At 42.2% G+C, this 23,530-nt stretch overlaps 1 protein-coding gene across 5 annotated transcripts in view; it reads left to right on the top strand.

The window, feature by feature from the left end:
• The first annotated feature begins 7,576 nt into the window (after window positions 1-7,576).
• The window catches only part of RHOT1 (ras homolog family member T1), a 59,685-nt gene continuing 43,731 nt past the window's right edge, over window positions 7,577-23,530 (top strand). For 2 of the 5 annotated variants that reach the window (XM_028109162.2, XM_028109163.2), the window contains exon 1: window positions 7,579-7,818. In XM_028109162.2, coding sequence (XP_027964963.1) covers window positions 7,743-7,818 — 76 coding nt within the window. In that variant the 5' untranslated portion in view covers window positions 7,579-7,742. Of the gene's footprint in view, window positions 7,819-23,530 lie in introns of all 5 variants that reach the window. The other 3 variants (XM_088028378.1, XM_028109161.2, XM_028109164.2) reach the window with 3 other exon arrangements.

Raw genomic sequence — 23,530 nt, 5'->3', positions numbered from 1 at the left:
GGCTTGCTCTGGAGCTGGCTTTCATGCGTTCTCTCCCTCTCCCTCTCCCTCTCTCTCTCTCTCTCTCGTGCATGCGCTCACAAGTGGAGATTATCAGGTATTATAGATTTACTGAGGCTTTCACCTTGACTTAATTAGGACAGAAACATAATAGAAAAGGGAAAAACATTCTGGCCACAGGGGTCATCATTTCAAATGTCCCTGCACCATCTATAATTATCTCGTTCCACGATTTAGGGAAACATAGTTCTAAGAGATTGGGCTGGTGCTCTATGGAAGACTGTGTCTTCCCTCCCTGCTCAGTGAAGTCTTTTCACCTTTATTTTTCGAAATTAATATGCTCTGGGGAGAAAGCCTTCTGCCTTTGGTCAGGACACAGTGTCTTGGAGTTACCACAGGATCTTTTCTTCACCACCTTCTGCACAATTAGTCACCAGGTTGTGACACTGGATTCTGCCTTCTCAAATCATCCCAGCCCCGGCCCCCTCCGCCTCCCTCTGCATCTACTCTGGTTCAGACTCTAATCACTTCTCTGCCGGATTATTTTATTTTATTATTATTATTTTCTTTTTTTAAAGAGAGAGAGAGAGAGAGAGAGAGAGAGAGAGAGCAGAAGCAGGGGGAACAGGAGAGGAAGAAGTAGGCTCCCCACCAAGCAGGGAACACAACTCGGGGCTTGATCGCAGGACACCAGGATCATGACCTGAGCCTAAGGCAGATGCCCAACTGACTGAGCCACCCAGGTGCCCCTCTGCTGGATTATTTTAATTCGAGCCCCTCTGTCTCTAGTTAGAATCCCCTTCCCATCTGTTCTCATTCTGCTAACGTGAGCTTCCCTGAACACAAATCAGATGTGCTCCTCCACTTTAAACTCCCTAGGGCTCCCCAGTGCCTCCAGCAGAAAGTTCCACTTCCTACCTTCACTCTTCCCTACCTCTAGCCCCATTTCCTGTCATCTTCCCCCACACACTCTCCACCCCAGCCACCTTGCTTTGTGTCACATCATGTACTTTTGTGCATCTAGCCTACTTGGCCTGTAGTGTCCTCCCCCTTGTCCAGAGGGAGATCTCTGTTGAAAATGGTGCACAACACGTTTAGATCTGATCAAAGCAGACCCACTAAAACCAGGAGCCATCAGGAAGGCCCCTCGGGCTAAAACCATGGTATTTTTTCCTAGAAGCTCTCTGGGGGATATTTGCATTTTTGCTGGGTTAAGGCATGGTGTTGCCTGGGGGTCATCTGTTAACACAGTCCTATCGGAAGAGCAGACTACCAGAGGAATGCGACACGGTCACGGGGTCCGCTGGTTTTGGCTAGGGGAGGTAAAGATTTAGATTATGAGATGCCACCTTTTGTGGAAGGTTTTTGAAAGGTGTGGGTACATAGGGAATGAATGATTTGGAGGATTCTTGTGATAGGATGGGTGCCTAAAGACGAGCTGCTTTGTCTATAACATATTGGTGTTGTTCATTACTGTGTTCCTAGCACAGAGCACAGCCCAGAGCCTCACACATGGTAGAGACAGTAAATACTTGTTAAATGACTTAATAAACATGATATCCTACATTAGTGTCTCAAAGCGTTGCTATTCTTCTAAATAGTTCTTTAATTTTTTTTAAAGATTTTATGTATTTATTTAAGAGAGAGAGCAAGAGAGAGAGAGAGAGAATGGGTGGGGGGGGCAGGGAGCCCGATGCGGGACTCGATTCTAGGCCCCTGGAATCATGACCTGAGCTGAAGGCAGACGCTTAACCGACTGAGCCACCCAGGCACCCCTCTTCTAAATATTTCTATTAATTTTATTTAAAAGATATAATTATTAAATTAACTTTGACATTTTACCAAAGATGGTTGTACTAAAAATTAATTCATAATCTTTAATACATTTTTCCTTTCTTTGTACTCTCATCTAATATTTATGTACATCCATTCGTTTTTAATTACCCGATGAACACACGTACATGCTTGTAAAAGTTCAAAACTACAGAAGTATAGAGGATAAACGAACGAATATATATTTCATTTTTATACAGCTGTAATTATATATGTGGTTTTATATTTTTATTTTTTCACTTATTTTGTAAATTCCTTATCTTTTTCTTAAAAGATTTTATTTATTTGAAAGAGAGGGAGCAGTGGGGGGGCAAAGGGGGGAGACCAAGGGAGAGGGAGAGAGACAAGCAGATTCCCCGCTGAGCAGGGAGCCTGACATGGGGCTCAATCCCAGGACCCCGAGATCATGACCCAAGCTGAAGTCAGACGCTAAACGGACTAAGCCACCCAGGCGCCCCTCCATATCTATAATAGTCATTAGTTTTAATGACTGCAAATGTTCTCCAATGTACTTATTTATTTATTTATTTAAAGATTTTATTTATTTATTTGACACAGAGAGAGAGTGAGCACAAGTTGGGGGAGCAGCAGAGGGAGAGGGAGAAGCAGGCTCAGCAAGGAGCCCGACTGGAGACTCGATCCCAGGACCCTGGGATCATGACCTGAGCCGAAGGCAGACGCTTAGCTGACTGAGCCACCCAGGTGCCCCGTACTTATTTAATTTTAAAGTAATCTCTGTACCCAATGTGGGGCTTGAACTCATGACCCTGAGATCAAGGGTCATATGCTCTACCGACTGAGCCAGCCAGGTGCCATAATGACTGCAGACATTCCAATAATTTTATGCCATACTTAATTTATTCCCCTATAATTGTATGCTTTTCCATTTTTAACTGTTGTGTCATGTTCCTCTAAATGGAATATGTATATGTATATATTTTTTTCTTCTTTTGATTATTTTCTTGGAATATATTTAATTGTGGTGATTTCTTTGCAGAAATAAACAGAAATTATAAATTTACTATTTATGGAATTTTTTGTTTTGCAGAAATAGCCTGTGGCCTAAAAAGTTCTGAGAATCACCAGTTGATATTTATAATAAGTCAGTAAAACTTTTAATGTCTTTACAGTGATCAAAAGTTATATTAAATGCACTTTTGCCTTTTGGAGTTTACAATTTGAGTGGGCAGGCTAATCAATTTGCCCTTGGAAAAATGACGCATGTCAGCAAATGAATTCCAAATTAAAAAATGCAGTGAACAGTGATATGTGAGCATGATCTATGTGTTAAACAATGTGATAAATGCTTTATCTGGACTTTATTTAATTATCAAAAAAGCCCTATGAGATAGCTCCATTTTGCAGATGAGGTTTATGTTTTTCAGAGAGGTTCTGTAACTTGCCCAATGTTTGCCCAGCTAGCAAAGTGTTGGAGATGAAAGGTAGGCTCCAGGGCCCATGCACTTACCCATTCCCTAAGGGAATTCAGACCATGTGTGGGGAGGATGGGTCTGAGAGGCTTCTCAGTAACAATTATCTCTTAATTGAGGGTTTTTGTTTTACAATCTGTATTTGAAAGGAGCTTAAGAAAATTAAGAAGAAAACTGGATGCAACCTCATCAATACATGAGGATTTTTTTTTTAGACAAAAATCAGCCTGTACTATCTTGTTGAGTGTTATAAAAAGTATCCAGTTCTTCAATACTTAAAATATCCCTTCATTTTTCAAAAGCTAAAGAGAACCTGTAAAATAAAGCATTTGTATGCTGTAGAGTGGAGGATTTTTTTTAGTATAGTTGATACACAATGTTACATCAGTTTCAAGTGTACAACCTAGTGATTCCACAACTCTAAGTTATGCTGTGTTAACAGATGAGGGTCCTATGTGGAAAAATTGCCTTTCAACATGGTTAGTTTTCAAACGCCTTTTAATAAGTAATTGTGCTGAGTGACGTACCTTCCAGCCTAATCAAGCAAACAGAATCTCTGTCCTCTAGAGACCCGTCCATGTGACTACGCAGAGGACATGGATGTTTGAACAATGAGCCAAGAACAAGTGCATTAGAAGGCAAGATAAAGTATTTACTCTGTATCAAGGCATTGGACTCTTCTGCTCCAGCAGAGCAGGCTTGACAGGGAAAAAGGAAGTCTTCCTGGGCGGAATGGGAGACAAAAGTGAAGAATGGGTGGATGATGAATGCTACTTTGGGTTTAACTTGATAGAAGGATCTGAGGAGTGGGACCAATGCCAGCCCGAGTCTGACTTGGCCTCCTGCCCAGGACTGTGACTAACTCACCAATCAGAAACCAGCCTCTTCTCCCACCCAATGTCAGTCATCTTCTACCCACTGGCTCTGGGTGTTCTGCTGTCCTGGGATGCAGAGAGAGACTATGTGGCAAGCTCCTCCTTTGACAGACATAAAAGATGGATCCTGTTATCTCCTGGCAAGAGTACTTTGTTAGACCTTCTTATGTCCCCTGTACAGTTGAGGAGGCAAGAAATTTGTTTTGTGATGGTAGAGCTCCTTCCTAGCAGTGTTCTGGAGGAAAATTCCATCAGTGCTTTCTAGATTCCAATCTGTCTTCTTGGCTCTATCCAACATACTTAATATACAGTAATCAGTCTGTAACATCCCGACAGTAAATCCCACTGCCAACAACTCCATTCCCTGGCTTATGTTTTGCTGCAGTGTGTCATCATGTGCCTCTATACTTAGGCTCAGAGAGGTGTACGGAAGTCACTTTCTTCACAATTTACTTTATTCAACATTTGTAAATCACTGACCATGTACCATGCACTATTCTAAGTGTTTTCCTACTAGTAACACATTTAATCTTCATTACAATTCCATGAGGTGTTATTACCATTTAGCAGATGAGTTACAGAGAAGTTAAGCAATTTGCTTGATGATGCACAACTAGTTACTGGCAAAGCTGAGTTTCAGACCTAGGCGGGCAGACTCGAGTCCCTGCTCTTAACCCCTGAACTGTGCTGTCTCCTGGAGAACTTCACAGTGACCCCTGATGGATGCCTGTTAATATTATGAGAAGGGCATATCAAGGGAGGGCAGGGGGCCAAAGTTCCAGAAGTATAGTTGATCGGTAGATGGAGAGGAGCTGTAAGAAGAAATTTACATTGCCCAGGAGGCCCAGATACCCTCTCCCTCACGTTAATGAGTGTTGGTCTCCGTTTGTACAAACCATTCGTTGTTGCCTACTGAAAGTGGTGGTTGGTTGTCTCTTTTCTGCAGCCCTTGAGTCTGGATTTTTTTTTTTAAGGTTTATTTATTTGACGGAGAGAGAGTGAGAGAACCCAAGCCAGGGGAGGGGCAGAAGGAGAGGGAGAAGCAGGCTTCCCACGGAGCCGGGAGCCCGATGCAGGGCTCGATCCCAGGACCCCAGATCATGACCTGAGCCAAAGGCAGACGCTCAACCAACTGAGCCACCCAGGCGCGCCGACTGTGGGTTTTTAAGTAGGTTTTATTGACAAAGGAGTTCCCAGTATTAACTCTGTGATATTGCCCTGCCAAATAAACTCTTCTTAGTCCCCTGCCTTCCAAATATTTCAATTAATAGAGATGCCAAAGCTGTACATGCTGGTACATATGTACAACACCATGAAGGCCTTGTCTCTTCCCATGCTCCTGGAGAAGTCCCTCAGAACTAACACCATCATCAGCTGGTAATGCTATTGCAGCACTCCTGGGATCGAGATTCTTTACAGAGCGTTGCTTGGAGCGGGCAGTGCCCTGAAGAATTTGCCCCTCTGTAAAGGGCCTTTGTCCTTTGTAGTCTAATATTTGTGTAACTTACTTTTTTAAGAAAAAGTTTTTTCACATAAATTATTTCATGGGATCCTCCAAAAAACTCCATAAGGTCGGAGACTGGGAAGAAATGATAGTCTTCATTTGGGAGAGAGTAAATGGAGGCAACAGGTGATGTGACTTGCCCAGAGTCACACACTAAGGATGGTAGAGCCCGGCTCAGTCTCAGCTTCCCTGCCTTTGGCAAGTCATGGTATCTCTCTGGGTCTTGCTTTTACCTATAGAGTAATGAGAGTGGAGTGCCCTGTAGGGGTCTTTTCAACTCAATCATCATGTAATACTAAAATTCAGAGGAATCCTTTCCCCTGAAAGATTGGGTTATCAAGACTCCCGAATTTTGGGACAGCTGGGTGGCTCAGTCGGTTAAGTGTCTGCCTTGGGCTCAAGTCATGATCCCAGGGTCCTGGGATCGAGTCCTGCATCGGGCTCCTTGCTCAGCGGGGAGCCTCCTTCTTCCTCTGCCTGCAGCTCCCTCTGCTTATGCTCTGTCTCTCAAATAAATAAGATCTTACAAAAAAAAAAAAAAAAAGACTCCTGAATTTCACATTTGCATCCATCCTGGAATAGGACTTCATTATCTCCCAGCGAGCAAGGAGTGTATCTCTCTTATCTCCCTCCTTATATCACAGAGTGTTTTTTGGAAGGGCTTCCTCTTCTATGCTCCTTAGGGACATCATTATACTAAGAGGCAAAATACTGTTGTAACGATGTATTTGCCTCAAAGCCTGTGGCTTGTAACTTTTCAACTTCCCTATAACAATGGTAGCTGAGATCAACAGACCAAGTATGGAGTCTGGCACTGTACCAGATGTTTGACATTTATTATCTTACTTATTCTTCAAAACCACCTGAAGAGGTAAGTATTGTTATCATTATTGCCGCGTTACAGAATGGACAGGTTGGAGATGTAAAAGCACTTACTCAGGATCGCATACCTCATTAGGTAATGGATCTGGATTCAATCCCCTGCACTATGTCAGCAGCTCTTAACTGCTACACCAACACCCTATGGCTTCTTCTAGGAGAAAGGGGGATTGTATTACGCACACTTTATTTCCTCTAAAAACTTACTATGTAATATTTAAGATAGAAAAAAAAAGGCACATTATGCAGATAGCAACAAATTCCTCCAGAGAGAGAGGGCCAGGAGGAAATAAGGCAACATTAGAAAACTCAGTAATAGTTTATTATCCAGTGTCACCTATGTGTCCAGCATTATGTTCAGCAAGCCTAACTAAAGATTAGTATGGGAGGACCTTGCTCAAAGGAAACCACAGAAAGTGGCTTAGTTTGGTTTAGAAACTAAGTTTGGCTGAGAGCAGAGGAAAGTCATTTAGTTTGCTACAAAGAAATGAATCTGTTTACAAGGACAAGGTAAAAAAGAATGTCATTATTTAGAACTGTATTTTGTAAGCATCACAGACAAAAAGCAGCTAGGGTGGTGGCTTTGGGTAGTGAAAAAGGCTCTGTCCCAGGAGCCAGTCACCCTTTCATCAATCAAGCATTTTCTGAGGGCTATGTCCAATGAGGTATGGATGCTACTGAAAACCAGGTAGGCAGGTCGCTGCCCTCCTGGCGATTATAGTCTGGTGAGAATATTGCCGTCCTGAGTCACTGCCAAGCTCTAGCTATGTGACCTTGGACAAGTACCTTTTCCTGCCCCAATTCTGCAAAATCAATGGGCTCAGACTAGCGGATCTGCCACTCAAATCCCCAGCCCCCGGCGTATCCGCGGTCCCCGGGGCCGGGAGGAGGGTGGGCGAGGCGCCCTGGCCCTGCGCTGCCGCGAGCCGGACGCGGGGGGCGCCGCTCAGGCCCGGAGAGCGTTCGCGTTCCGAAAGCACTTGTCCCTCGCGGCGCCCCGTCGGCCCTGCTGCCGCCGCCGCCGCCGCCACCGCCCGCGGAGCCGGAGGAGGCGGAGCTGGAGCTGTCCCGGCTCCCGAGCGGGGAAGCAGGCGAGGAGGCGGCGCGGCGGGCCCTGGCCGAGGATCGGGCGGGGCGGCGGGGGAGGCTGGCAGGCGGTGCCGGCAGCGCTGGGAGTGCGGCTCCGCGGGGTAGGCGCTCCCGGCGAGAGGCGTCCGCTCCATGCGTGCGGGCCGAGCCCGGCCCCTGCGAGCCGCCGACATGAAGAAAGACGTGCGGATCCTGCTGGTGGGAGAACGTGAGTCCGCGCGCCGGGGCCACCGCAGCCCCTGCCGCCCCGGGCCTGCTCGCCCCTCTGCGCTCCCTCGGGCCTCCCAGCCCCCTAGCTGACCCCTTCCCGCGGCGCGCAGGCGGCCCTCAACCTCTCACCTCACCCGGGCCCTGCTAACACCTCCGGCCCCTGACCCCCAGTCGTCCTCGCAAGCCTTGTCTCTCTGAGCCTCTGACCGCCGGCCTCATCCCTCCGAAGGTCTTCTCCTTTTCCGCTTGGAATCCTTTCCTCCTGGGCCTCAAAGCGTTTCCGAGGCCGCTTCCTTTTCAGACCCTCTTGTCTTCCGTGGAGATTCGCTTGTCACTGCCAGGCAGGTGCTGGAACAGGCCGACTGACCAATTGGGATGGCGTGAACCGGCTCCCGGGGAAGCTAGGGGGAGGGGTGCCCAACTGTTCGACTTGCCGGCAAGGTCAGGGTTCTGCTTTTTTTTTTTTTTTGGTGCTCGCAATTCACCTGTTTTTGGCGTTACTTGCTCTTTGCGTTGGAATAACTCCTGGTATCCTCGATATTTCCTCAAAAATTTACTCTCAACTTCAAGTTATACAAGTGCTCAATGAATGAATAATTATCTGGGGAGGGTCCTTTAGTTGAGAGAATTATTGTCACCAAAAGCCAACCCCCCCCTTTTAAGCATTATTTATTGTATAGCTACTTGGTAATTAATTTATAAATAACAGGCACACAGGAGATCCAAACTGACACATACACATAAGACCCCCTAGAAATTCTTCGATTTCACCTTTTGAAGATATAATAAAGGAGAAATGCCTTCTGTTCACTGACTTGGGGACAGAACAACAGGGACTTCTTAATATCACTTGGCTAGTTACATGACTCATTTGGTAGGACTAAAATAGGAAAGTGGGCTGGGAGGACTGAATTGCTTGTTTATACATTAGTTAATGTTTTGAAGCATTCTGTTTCAAACCCCATTTCATCCTAGAGTAGCCCCTACAGGTCACTCTGTTGCACTCCCAAGGAAGAAGGCTAACACATTTTTACCCTCTTCTGTAGTGTTCTTTGATATTCATTGAAATCTCTGTTCACCTGCTGTTGGAGAAGTCTTTAAAATCAGAATTTGGAAGTAAGCTTGGCTTGACACAGTTTACTTTTTGGTTTGCAGTTGTGAATTTTAGTCTTTATTTTTAACTATATCTTAATCTGTATTTTGCATGGATTTCCTTGACAAAGTTCAGGAAGGTGTTACTTAACATACGATTCATACCTGATGCATTTGGAATAAATTTGGGAAAGTGAGTAGATGAGCCACTTAAAAAGGAGATCGTTAACTGTGTAATAAAACAGTTTTATAGTACAGTAATTGCAATACTAATTTTCTAAAAGTAAAAATCTTATGTTTTGGTTTTACTTTTGAATATAGGAAGCAATTACATATAATTAGTCTGTAAAACATCTAAATAGAAATGCTATATATATCTAAGATACATTGTTCAGCCTTAGGGCATTTAAATTAAAATGTTAACAGTATTATTTAGAAATACATAAAAGAACTCGAAATTTGTTAGAAAAATTAAAAGCCATGTTCTGCAGATATGAAAGCAAATAGGAGAGTTGAGAAAAGTGCATGCATGAGCTTTTTGATCACAGGGAGAACCTGATCTAAAAGAAAGCCTTAGTTTTTAAGGAAGACATTTTTCTTGAAAAGGTTTGTCCTAAAAGCTTTAGGCCAGTTACCATAGATATATTTTTTTCATATTTAAAAATATTAGAATTATACTTAATGTGAAATATGTAATTTTAATTAGTTAAATAAAAGCTGGTATTTTGGGGGGAAATGTTTGAAGCATTAGAAGATTTAATGTAAATATTTGACAGCTGCTAGCCTAGCTATACCACTTTAAACGCTGGGTAAACATAAATAAGACCAAGGCTATTTTAATAAAAAAATAAAAATAAATTGGTCTAACACATGGATTTATCAGGAAACCCACTTTTTAAGGTAAAAGTGATAGTAATTTAGTTGTCATTTTAAGATGGTTAAGGGGAATGGGAAAAGCAAAAAAAAAAAAGCATCATCTCTGGTATTGTTGTAAAGTCTGTTCCTTCTCTATCACTTCAGTACATTTTACTGCTGTTACTGTCCCTGAACCACTCGGCAGCAGCTTCATTCACTGAAGCTCCCAAATAGTTGTGAATGGTTTCAACATTCTGTTGGCTAAACCTATACTGTACTCTGGAGGTGAAATGGATCTTTTCTTGGCCCATCCAGAATCTGGATTCTGATCCGTCCAGGCTTAAATGCGAACTAATTGCTTACTGTCTCTTTAGTTTTCATATCAAAGAAGTTAGATTGTCTATAAATTTTAAGGTATTTGCAGAGAAAGCCAAAGTATTTTAAATATCATGTGCACCTTATCTTAATAATATTGAACATAATGGGGACCATTCAGGCCACGTTAAAAGTCAGTTGCCATTCTTTAAACAAAACAAAATTTTTTAAATCCTTAAAAATGCGACCACGCAAAACTTAGTTCTTCAGGTTATGATTTTTCATGGTCAGCTTCTGTCGCCAGAATTTGTATTTAACTAGATTTGCATTACTATGCTTAACAAATGCCCTTGTTGCAGTAAAATTAGCATGGACCTTAATGACTTTTTATCTAAATCATGTAGCTACATTAAAAGTACACAAGATTTAGTTTAGTGAAGTGTTATAAATATTTTTTTTAAGATTTTATTTATTTGACAGAGAGAGACACAGCAAGAGAGGGAACACAAGCAGGGGGAGTGGGAGAGGGAGAAGCAGCTTCCCGCGGAGCAGAGAGCCCGATGCGGGGCTCGATCCCAGGACCCTGGCATCATGACCTGAGCCTAAGGCAGATGCTTAACGACTGAGCCACCCAGGCGCCCCTAGTTTTAGTGAAGTCTTGTTTTTAAATTGAAATGTTTGTCTTTACTGGTCAAAATCACTGAGAAGGTGGAACTCTTATCCTCATTTTAAATTAATCTGATGGGTCTTACTCAGTATGTCTAACTGATTAGCTTATCATCGAAACTAGTTCAAGCCAAACTAGCTAAGGCTTCGATTGGCTCTGGCCGAGGCTTTTGTAATATCTCTCCTTAACTGGTCTCTCTGCTTCTAATTCTGTCTATTCTATATGTAGCGAGCAGAGTCATCTTGAAAAAAAAAATCTCAGATCCTGTTACCCATTTTTAAAATTCTTTGATGATTTCTGTTTTGACTTAGAATAAAGTCCAAACTTTTTTTTTTTTAAGATTTTATTTATTTATTTGACAGAGAGAGACACAGTGAGAGAGGGAACACAAGCAGGGGGAGTGGGGGAGGGAGAAGCAGGCTTCCTGCTGAGCAGGGAGCCTGATGATGCAGGGCTCGATCCCAGGACCCTGGGATCATGACCTGAGCCACCCAGGCACCCGTAAAGTCCAAACTTTTTGATGCAGGCCTGCAAAGTCTATCACAATCTGGCCCTTGTTTCACTCTCTACTGCTTTCTGGACAAGAAGGCCTTGACTTAGGTGATTCTTCCCTGCATATTTGTTCACTTGTTTTTTGGGTTGGATAGTAAGCTTCATGAGGGCAGAGGCTTTGTCTTGTTCATTGCTATATCCCCAGTGCCTAGAGTAGTCCTGGCACAAAGTAGGCACTCAAATACAGTTGACCCTGAACAACAAGGGTTTGAACTGTGTGGGTCCATTTATATGGGGATTTTTTATGGTACAGTACTGTAAATGTATTTTCCTTATGATTTTCTTTTTTTTTTTTTAAAGATTTTATTTATTTGAGAGAGAGAGAATGAGACATAGAGAGCACGAGAGGGAAGAGGGTCAGAGGGAGAAGCAGACTCCCTGCCGAGCAGGGAGCCCGATGTGGGACTCGATCCCCGGACTCCCGGATCATGATCTGAGCCAAAGGCAGTCGCTTAACCAACTGAGCCACCCAGGTGCCCTCCTTATGATTTTCTTAACATTTTTTTTCTCCAGCTTACTTTATTGTAAGAATACGTATATAATACATATAACATACAAAATATGTATTAATAGACTATGTCATCAGTAAGGCTTCCGGTCAACAGTAGTTATTAGTAGTTAAGTTTTTGGGGAGTGAAAAGTTATCTGAGGATTTTGGACTGCTGGGGATATGCGGAGTTGGTTGGTGCCTCTAACCTCTGCATTGTTCAAAGGTCATCTGTAGTTTTTTGTTTTTTTGAGAGAGAGAACACACAAGAGAGCTTGGGAGGGGAGGCGGTGGAGAGGGAAAGAGAGAATCCCAAGCAGGCTCCATGCTCAGTGCAGAGCTGGACGCGGGGCTCAGTCTCACGACCCTGAAATCATGACCTGAGCCGAAATCAAGAGTGGGACGCTTAACCTGCTGAGCCACCCGGGTGCCCCAGGTTATCCATAGTTTTTGAAAGAATGAATGAATTCAAGTTCCGTTTATTTAGCCTTTACTTGTTTTCCAAACCAGTCCTCTTAGTCATAAACATTTGACCATTCTTTTTTTTTTTAAGATTTCATTTATTTTTTAACAGAGAGAGAGACAGTGAGAGAGGGAACATAAGCAGGAGGAGTGGGAGAGGGAGAAGCACACTTCCCGCCGAGCAGGGAGCCCGATGCGGGGCTCGATCCCAGGACCCTGGGGTCATGACCTGAGCCGAAGGCAGACGCTCAACGACTGAGCCACCCAGGCGCCCCGACCATTCTCCTTTCTTAAATCCAATCTGATGTGTGGTTATTGTTAGCATTTGAGGGCAGCGTTCGTCCAGTGTCTTGTCCCAGGTCCTTAGCTTGGTTTTGCCTGGGAGATTCCTGTGTTCTGGCAATAAGGTAGACCAGTGACTTCTAATGACAGTGTCATGTCTATTCTGTGTCTTGGCTGCCAACAGTTACATTTCTTGCCAAGAGGTCAGCTTCTCCTTGAAACACCAGAGGTCATCTTAGTAGGATTGGGAGAGATTCCTCAGGCATATGGTAGGAATAAGAATCAAAGAAACTTCAGTAATAAGCTAGCATTTATGTTAGGAAAAAAAACTTTCTACAATCCCTTTAAAGCCGTATTGCTTTCCATTCTGATCTTTGTTAAATGATATTTGAAGATTAAACTCCTCCAGTTTCAATTATACTGTGTTTAGTACCTGGGTGATAGTTGGTGACTAAGGATGTTCAAGCATAGTCTAAAGAGTCTCTTCTCTTCATAGGGAGTCTATATCATTCTCACATATGTATTACGACCTGTCTTTTTGTTCCTCTGGCACCAGCTGGGCACTAGGGTTGATCTAGTTCAAAGGAGAGGGATAGACCATAACGTTTGTTCTTCTGCAGCCCAAATAGTCTGCATAGGGTCAATGAAATTTTCCTTTGAAACGGTACTCAGCTATTGCCCCAAATGTTAAAGTTTCCCAGTTAAAATTATAACTCCATAGTCACCTTCCTCATCCCTGTATATTCTAATTACATAATTTAGGGAGAGCCAACAAGGCTTCGTAAGAAGTAGCAGATAAAAATGAGGAGTAGGTCCCTTTACCACTTGAAACACGGGGTGTTTGTTATCAAGAAAAATAGCCAATATGGCGGTTAGGGTGGTAATTAGAACCAAAAAATGTTATTTCCGCTTCATGAATATTAGGAATTTGCTGTCACTTAGAACTAGATGTTTAAAAGATGTGATGAAAAGACAAAGAAATTTTTAGCCTGGATAAATCAGATAATTTGTTCTATAGTGATGAATTATGTTTCCCATGGATGACCTACTTAGAAGCATGGAGTCCAGACAATACTGTGGCATGTTGTGTTGAACTGATCAGAAGGCCTTCCCTCTTTGGGGATAATTGTGACCGTGCCTTTTGTTTTTATAGATTATTTCAGTGTTTCTCAGGCAAAATAGAGGAAGTAGAGACCATTAGATGGCTGGCTAACAATCATTTTTTGTCCTCCATATTAATATTTATGTTAAATATTTTTCAATTATGTTTTTACATATTATATTTTATTAAATTTATACTTGTTATAAAATTATGTAAGTATATTATATATGATATTTATATTAAATATAAAATTTAATTGGTACAATAATTAGAGAAGTTTGTTCCTTCATGGAAATTATTTTTTGGAGTAGTTGAAAATATGTAGTGTTTATACTCAGATCTGCCATTGTCGAGGGGCCTTTTGGATTGTAGGCCTATTTAAATAGTTTTTAAAATTTAGTATTCTAAAATGTTTTCCTTGTTTTTAAGGTACTCATTTATTTCTCAATTAAAATTAGGCCAAAATTGAGGTCCCTGGGTGGCTCGGTCGTTAAGCGTCGGCCTTCGGCTCATGTCATGATCCCAGGGTTCTGGGATCAAGGCTCCCTGCTCAGCGGGAAGCCTGCTTCTCCATCTCCCACTCCCCCTGCTTGTGTTCCCTCTCTGGCTGTGTCTTTCTCTGTCAAATAAATAAAATCTTAAAAAAAAAAATTAAATGGCTTAAATCTAAGTACTATATACACATATATAAAATCTAAGTACCAAGGGCACCTGGGTGGCTCAGTCATTAAGTGTCTGCCTTCGGCTCAGGTCATGATCCCAGGGTCCTGGGATTGAACTCCGCATCGGGCTCCCTGCTCAGCGGGAAGCCTGCTTCTCCCTCTCCTGCTCCCCCTGCTTGTGTTCCCTCTCTCGCTGTGTCTCTCTCTGTCAAATAAATAAATAAAATCTTAAAAAAAAAATTAGGCTAAAATTAGTGGCCTATTATAACTTTAAACCTGCTGCTTCCCTATTTCTTTGATAGTCTCACTCAGGGTTCGGTGGTTAGGCCTTAAAGGAAGCAAAAAGCTCTAGTTTAGATTCACTGAAGCATTTCTTAACTAAATCACATCTGCCAATCTTTTATTAAAGTAGCTATCACCTTACTGCTCTTCCAAAAGGAAACCCAAAATGATTCTAATGAAACTGTGCTCATTTTCTCCCAAGTTCCTTGTAATCTGTCTCTCTTGCTCTAATTCTGAACTTTTTTTAGAAGAGGAAATCACTCTTGGATTTTTATGTGGAAGAGATTCCTGTTCTTTGATTTTTTAAAGGCCTGCTATACAATTACTTCAGAAACTAGATGGAATTGTTATATTGCAGTGAGTACTAAACCGCCTCAGATTTTTTAACAGGTATGGCAGAATATGAATGAGTAAATAAATAAAGGTACCACACTCTAAGTGGCAGTATCCATATAAATTGAATGATTCCCACTTTTGGTATCACTGATTGTAGGTCTGTATGATCAAGCCTAAGTATAGCTCTTTAATTGTTGTAGTGTTTATAGTGCCCTTTCTCTTGTCAAGGGGTGTCCTCTGTCCCTGAGGCCTGCCCTGTTGGAATAGACCTGGTGGCAGGTTTGTACTCGGGTGGGAGGAGCCTGTTGCAATGGTGGCCACAACTGCCTTGTTGAGCCAAGCTGTGAAGAAATCGGACTTTCCTCAGAATGTTGGTCTTTCCCTTATGAAAATATCCCTGGGAATGTAAGGGGTCCATGGGAAAAGTAGAAAGGGACACTGGCCAGGAAAAGGGCTGTTCTCATGAGTTTTGAGCAGAGAGATGAGGGAGAATGGATGACGTGGAAGGGTTGTGGTGAGGGAGGGGACTTTAAAGGTAACATGGACCACCTGTTGAAGGCCTGCGTGGTTGTGATTATGGAGCAGTAAGTCCTTAGCTTCCTTGGAAACTAAGAGGCCTTTTAATGTTGGTGTTTTACTTCATTTTGATCATTTTTATTGAGGGTTTCCAGCTGTGGATTAAAAGTTAGGTTTTGGGGCACCTGGGTGGCTCGGTCAGTTAAGTGGCTGCCTTCGGCTCAGGTCATAATCCCAGGGTCCTGGGATCGAGCCCCGCATCGGGCTCCCTGCTCGGCGGGGAGACTGCTTCTCCCTCTGCCTCTGCCTGCCTCTCTGCCTACTTGTTCTCTCTATCTCTCTGCCAAATAAATAAATAAAATCTTTAAAAAATAAATAAATAAAACATAAATAAAAGGTTTCTTCTGAAACTGGTGAGGGCTTTGGAGTGGTGGGATACAAGCAGAATTTTAAAAAAGTAATTCTAGGGGCGCCTGGGTGACTCAGTTTAAGCATCTGCCTTCTGCTCAGGTCATGATCTCAGGGTCCTGGGATTGAGCCCCAAGTTGGGCTCCCTGCTCAGTGGGGAGCCTGCTTCTCCCTCCCCCTGCTCGTGTGCTCTCTCTCTCTCCTGCAGATAAATAAAATCTTATTAAAATTAATAAAAAGTAATTGTAGGCGTGCCTGGGTGGCTCAGTCGGTTAAGCAGCTGCCTTCGGCTCAGGTCATGATCTCAGTGTCCTAGGATCGAGCCCCACATTGGGCTCCTTGCTCAGCGGGGAGCCTGCTTCTCCCTCTCCCTCTGCCTGCCTGCCGCTCCCCCTGCTTGTGCTCTTTCTCTCTGTGTCAAATAAATAAATAAAGTCTTAAAAAAAATAGGTAATTCTAAAAACGGGATTGTGAGAGGAATCAAGGTCTGAAGGGTATTAAGACAGGCAGATTTCTCAAGGACCAAGCAAGAGTGAGACTTGTTTTCCCTTTGGGTACCAGGGAGCATCTGAGTTATTGAGCATCTGATTAATTTTTCCCATTCTTAACATAGCTGATCAAGGATAAGAATGTAGAGATGTGGGGCACCTGGATGGCTCAGTCGTTAAGCGTCTGCCTTCGACTCAGGTCATGATCCCTGGGTCCTGGGATCGAGCCTCGCCTCGGGCTCCCTGCTCCATGGGAAGCCTGCTTCTCCCTCTCCCAGTCCCCCTGCTTGTGTTCCCTCTCTCACTGTGTCATTCTCTGTCAAATAAATAAAATCTTTAAAAAAAAAAGAAATGGAACAGTTTTTGGGAACATCTGTGCTGGCGGTAGTTGTGGGGTTTTGGAGACATTAGGGAAAAAGACCTCTCTACTCGGGTAAGAAAGACCCAGAAGTTCAAAGGTCACAGGAATTGTACAAGCATTGAATCTCCTGAAAGGTTTATTGTTTTAAGTACCTGGGAGTTTTACTACTTACTAAAATAACATATAGTACAGGGCCTGGTGGACTTGATTGGACTTCACAGCAGAGGCATCCTCCTGTCAGGTGACCCACAGGCAGCTCTGCTGTGTGTTGTCTTCAGTCAGACATCACCACTCTTTGCAAGGAACTTTGTTAGGGCTCTTCCCCAAATGCATTCTTCTTACTCTGCAGTAGCCTCAGTTGCCAAGAGTAAAAAATAGGCAGGAGGTCCAAGTTCTAGGTTTTCTAATGCTGAAATAAGGCAGTGGCTTGGTTCATTTTAAGATAACTATTTTGCCTCCATTGTGCATATCATGTGGAATTAGAATGGACTACTATGGATTTTGAGATGAATACTACCTTGAGCTAGCTGAAGGTTTGGGATTTCTGGGACCCTAAACAAGGCCATGATGAAAGGAGTTATTTAAGGAAAAAAGTTATGAAATGCTGATTATAAGTCAGCAAGTTCTAGAAATTTCTGGACCCCATATTGCCTTGGTGAGTTGCACTTTGTTCTTATAGATAGGTGATGGTTCCTGACAAATCACTTTCCTATACACAATTAAAATAGATAACAGATACAGTTTGGGGATCTGTCTGCCATTGCTAGGGTACTCTAAGGTACATGTAATGTGCACTTTTTCATCTGTTACAGGCCAGTCTTCTAAGGTGTGCTGCATGATAGTGTAGATTAATCATTGATAGCATCTAGTCCTTTTTTTTATAAACAGGGTATAAACATTGATAGCATCTAGTCCTTTTTTTTTTTTTAACTGGTGAGAAAATTGAGGCCCAGAGAGAGTCAGTGACAACTCAAGGTTATACTGCTAATTAGAAAGCTGATTCCCAAATCCAAATTTTCTGGCCCATTCTAGTGCTCACTTAACTCCTTTAATTTGAACTGTGATCGTCATCCTCATGACAACTACCATTTGTGTATTTAATGTTTGCCAGGTATTGTGCTGAGCATTACGTATCTGTCATCGTAATTAATCCTCATACCAATTCGGCCGCAGCTGTTCAGCATCATCTAGATGAATAAACAGGCTTGACAACTTGCCTGAGGAAACACAGCTAGTAAGCCCTGGGACTAAGATTTCCATCCGGTCTTGGCTGATTCCAAAGCCTGTATTATTTTTTTCCCTCTTTGTGTATGAAATATTTATATCAAAGGTATAAAGAATTATATAACAAATACCCATCACCTAGCTTAATAAAGAAAACATTACCAATCAGTTGAAGCCCCTTGCATTTCCTTCTTTCTCTCACAAGTAACCAACCACTTCCCTAAATTTCAAATCTGTGCTCTTAACCACTAAGCCATAAGCTGCATTTACTAAGAGCATTTGCTAGGAGCTAAGATTCAATAGTGAGCAAGAAAGACACATTCTCTGCCCTTGTGGAATTTCCCGTGGGTGATAATGAAATTCTTGTTCCTTAGTCTTTCCAGAGATACTCAGTAGCTGGTAGGGAAAGTAAAGTTTTCATCAAGGAGGTCTAGGAAGTCCTTTAGGAGATCACTGGTGATGTGCTGGATGTTTGCCTAGGTGTTACACACGCACAGTACTGTTTTAAGAACACACATGTCTTAACTGATTACTCAGTTGTTCCTCCTTGAGACCAAACTATAAGCTTCTTTTATGAGCTTTTTGATTTTCTGCTATGTTTAAAGCAAAAAATATCCCTTTCTCTTCCCACCCTTACCTGCTGCCCCCTTTCCCTTTTCTCAAGAGTGATTGAACATAGCACTTGATCTGTACCTCTTTATAGTAATTTTGTCTATCTTGTTTAATACATTTTCCATATTATCCCCACAAAGAATGTAAGTTCAAACTTTGTACTTGGAAGACAGGTAAATACTTAGCAAATTAATTAATAGTAGGAGTCTGCACAAAGAAGATGGGTCATGTAAAAGCATTAAGTTAATACTCTCTGTATGATCTTCCAAGTGTTTTTTTCCCTTGTTTGGTCCAGACATGGGTTAATATGCCAGAGTGGAACTCGTACTCTTCGATAGAAGGTCTGTTACAGTGTTTCTCAGTTTTTTGAGCCATCACTACTTTTTATAAAAGCAAAACTGTTGTGCCCTCTTCATTCTGACAATTTTCTGAGTGTTCTACAATTCAATTCAGTTTTGACACTAACCACCCTGCATTAGCATCAGATCCTACATGTTAAAGTGCAAGGTCCCGGTCGCCTGGGTGGCTCAGTTGGTTAAGCAACTGCCTTCGGCTCAGGTCATGATCCTGGAGTCTCGGGATCGAGTCCCGCATCGGGCTCCCTGCTCAGCAGGAAGTCTGCTTCTCCCTCTGACCCTCCCCCCTCTCATACTCTCTCTCTCTCATCCTCTCTCTCAAATAAATAAAATCTTAAAAAAAAAAAGTGCAAGGTCCCCAACTAGATTGCCCTTACTTTAGACACCAACTGCAAGTGGGGTCCCCAGACTACCCACACTTCCTCCTGGCTGACTACAAGTTTGGGGCTTCCTACAACCCCGTTAGGTTTGATAATTCACTAGAACAACTCATAGAACTCAGGAAAGTGCTGTACTTCCCGTTACACAAATGAACAGCCAGATTAAGAGGTACATAGGGCAAGGTCTTGAAGGGCCCTGAGCCCGGGAGCATCTGTCCCCGTGGAGTCAGAGTGTGCCACCTCCTGGTTCATCATTAGGTTCACCAACTAGGAAGCTCTCCTGAGCTCTGATGTCCAGAGTTTTTATATGCAGCTTTGTTATGTAGGCATGATTGATTAAATCATTGACGATGTGATTGAACTCAATCTGTGGGCTCCTGGCCTCCCCCCTTACCAGCTGCTAGGTTTGGGGGTGGGGCTGAAAGTTCCAACCCATTAGTCACATGGTTGGTAACCAGTCTCCATCCTGAAGCTATCTAGGCCCTCCCTTCTCCCTGATGGGTCATCTTATCAGGGTAAACTCAAGTATGTTGAAACGGACTTTAACAAAAGACACTCCTATCACACAGGAACTTCCAAGGGATTTTGAAGCTCTGCTCCAGGAACTGGGTGGGAATGAAGGCCAAATGGATTCTTTATTATATCACATCCTCCTTTAATATAATTGGAAATTCCTACATTAATTATTTTCTACTAAAGACAAACTGAACAGTAATTTTAGAATTTATTTTTCCCCTCAGAAGTTACCCTGCTGTTCATAGCTCTTCAGTTGCTGGTAAGAAAAATTTTGAATGGGATAGTTCCGGAAGCTCCACGAGGTGGAACTTAATTTCCTAAATGGCAGGGCTGAAACAAAAGCAATGCTATTGTGCTTGGGCAAGGTGAAAGCAAGTCAAATAATTCAGTCTGGCTGATATGCTAGAGGTCTTTCTCCCATTCATATAAAATTAGAAAATTCAGTTCATTATCAAATATTTGATTATTATGTTAATGTAGACGCATACAAGTATGCACCTTATTATTCATAACATTTGGATGTAAGTTATGTGGCACATAAGGAGTTCAAAGAAGGAAAGGGAGGGCTGCAGTAGCCCTGGGACGTCTTTAGGGATGAGGTAGAATTTGTGCTGTCCTTGAGAGATGGTTAACATTTGGAAAAGCAGAGGAGTGAGAGGGAATGCTGTTTTACATGAATAAACCATGTGAGGAGGCAAGATCCATCATAGCCTGTTTGTGCTTACGCAGAGCAGAATGGCCTTATTTGAGCAAATCGAGTATGTGGCAATAGTGGGAAATGAGATGAAATAGATGAGGTGGGATTCAATTATGCATGATTTTCAAAGGCCAGCAGAATGCTTCACCTTGATGTGGTAGGTAATTGGGAGTCAAGGCTTTTGATCAGATGAGTTAGAAAATGAAAAGATGTCTAAGAGAGAGGTGTTGGCATTTGTATTGCTGATGGATTTTAATAAGAGGAGAGGTTGGAGGAGGGGGTAGAAAGTTGGGAATGGGAAATGTTTCAGTAAAAGTACCATAATTACAGAAAGGTGGGAACAGAGAGGAAGGAGTTAATATTAAAAATTTCAAAGGAAAATTTGATAGAGCTCGAACACTCAGTACAGAGGAAGGGTAAATCAAGGATGGGCAGTTTTTGAGTTTCTGCTTTTTGTCCTGATGTGTAGAAAGAATGTTCTTTATTAGTGAAAATATCATAAATCTGTTAGAATATAATCTCCATGAATGTGAAAAGAGGGAAGACCTAGTGCCATGATCAGGGGTATCCGCAGCACCTGGCATAGTGGCTGGTATATAGAAGTGCTCAAGAATTATTTGTTGAAGGGATGAAAGAATGCATTTAACATGCCAATCTTTAGGTAAGTTTTATTTATTTTTTTAAATTTTTTTTGAAGATTTTATCTATTTGACAGAGAGAGACACAGTGAGAGAGGGAACACAAGTAGGAGGAGCGGGAGAGGGAGAAGTAGGCTTCCCGCAGAGCAGGGAACCCGATGTGGGGCTTGATCCCAGGACCCTGGGATCATGACCTGAGCTGAAGACAGGAGCTTAACCAACTGAGCCACCCAGGCGCCCCAATCTTTAGGTAAATTTTAGTTGCCATCTGTAAAATTTTTTTTTTTTAGTAGGCTCCATGCCCATCTGGGAGCCCCCCATGTGGGGCTTGAACTCACAACCCTGAGATCAAGACCTGAGCTGAGATCAAGAGTTGGACACTTAATTGAGCCACCCAGGCGTACCTGCCATCTATAAATTTAGAACATGCTAATTTTCACTACCAAATAGTGACTTTTAAAGTAGTACTTGTTGGGACACCTGGGTGGCTCAGTTGGTTAAGCAGCTGCCTTCGGCTCAGGTTATGATCCCAGGATCTTGGGATCGAGCCCCGTGTCGGGCTCCCTGCTCAGCGGAGAGCCTGCTTCTCCCTCTGCCTCTGCCTGCCGTTCTGCCTACTTGTGCTCTCTCTGTCTGTCAAATAAATAAATAAATCTTAAAAAAAAATAAAGTAGTACTTGTTAACATTTTCTAGTAGCAAAAATTGTTTATATTTGTTATAGAAAATTGGGAAAATATGCAAAAGTACAAAAACAAAGTTATAATTACATTTACTTCAGAGATGACTGCTGTTGGTGTGTAGATCCTTCTGTTTTTTTTTCCAGTGTGAATACATATTTATTTGTAAAATGTCATATAATCTGATTTATACCTGCATAATGTCATTTTTCAAAGTAAAATGGAACAATCTGAACCTCCAAATAATGACGGTAGTGGATTATAACATGTAGAATATTGTAGGAATCCATGAGACCATGCTGATATGAATCAGAAGGGAGTTTTTCCTTAAAGTAGAATACAGAGTAGTGGAGAAGGATTGCTAGAAATAGAAACATCACCATGTAGCAACCACTATAGCAACACAACACAAGAATCATGAATGGCTGCTAAAACCAATAGGTAAAAGTTTGATGAGAAACAGAATGTTTGTATAGTCTCAATGTATCTTCTCACAAGATACTTATCAGTTACAAAGGAAATGATAATAACCTGCAGACACCACCTCCTCCAAGTGATGGTAGTTAACATCACCAGTAATGTGACAAATTAACATCATCTCCCTTCTGTGATGCCCTGTTCGGGATACAGTATCATTTCTGCAGCATTCCTGCCCAGAATGCAAAACCTGAAATTAATCACGAGATAACAGCGTACAAACCAAATTGAGGGATAGTCTACAAATTAAATAACTTGTTTTTGTTTTTGTTTTTTTCAATGCTGAGGCCATGAAAGATAAAAAAGGATTGAGGAACTCTTCCAGACTAAAGACTAGGGAGACATGACCACCAAATGCAACATTTGATCCTGGGGGAAGAAAAAGATTTTTCTTTTCTATAAAAGATGGTAATGGGATGAATGGTGAAATAAGGTTGACAGAGTAGATAATAGCACTGTGTTAGTGTTAATGTCCTGATCTTGATGGTACACCGTGGTTATGGAAGAGAATGATCTTGTTTTTAGGAAATCATACTAAGGTGCTTAGGGTTACATAAAGGGCCATCATGTCTACAACTTACTCTTAAATGGTTTAAAAATACAGAGAGTAGGGGGAGGGAGAGGAAAGGAATGATAATGCAAGTGTGCTATAATGTTAACATTTGAGGGATTTGGTTAAAGAATAGATATGACTCCTTTATACTATTTTTGCAATGTTTCTGTAAGTCTGATACTTTCTCAAATAAGTTTAAAAAAAAGTGGAACTAGAGCTGCTGGATTGGTCACCAATGAATCAGTGAATATTTTAATTAATTTATATAGTATTTGTGTATGTACTGCTTGCTGACTTTAGGGACTATCATTCCTTCTCTGTATTATTGTCTTAATATTTTTTTATATTACTTTTTATAAGATTTTATTTATTTGAGAGAGAGGGTGAGTGAGAGAGAGAGGGAGAGACAGCACAAGCAGAGGGAGCAGCAGGCAGAGGGAGAGGGAGAAGAAGTAGGCTCCCCGCTAAACAGGGAGCCCAATTCGAGATCGATCCCAGGACCCTGGGATCATGACCTGAGCCAAAGGCTGACACCTAACAGACTGAGCCACCCAGGCGCCCCACATCTTAGTGTTTTTTTAAAGTATGTCATAGGAAGAAGATAGAACACTGGCTTAGCCATCAGAAGATGGGTTATTCTCTTAAGTCTGCAACTCATTTTTTAGTGAGACCTTGAGAAATTGCTGTTTCTGGGTCCCAGGTATTTCATCTG

Source organism: Eumetopias jubatus, unplaced genomic scaffold (assembly GCF_037043125.1).
Source record: "Eumetopias jubatus isolate StellerSeaLion01/CBP00866 unplaced genomic scaffold, mEumJub1_p1.0 scaffold_10, whole genome shotgun sequence".
Lineage (NCBI taxonomy): Eukaryota > Metazoa > Chordata > Mammalia > Carnivora > Otariidae > Eumetopias > Eumetopias jubatus.
Note: the sequence above shows the minus strand (reverse complement) of the source record. Positions and strands in the feature narration are given on the sequence as shown.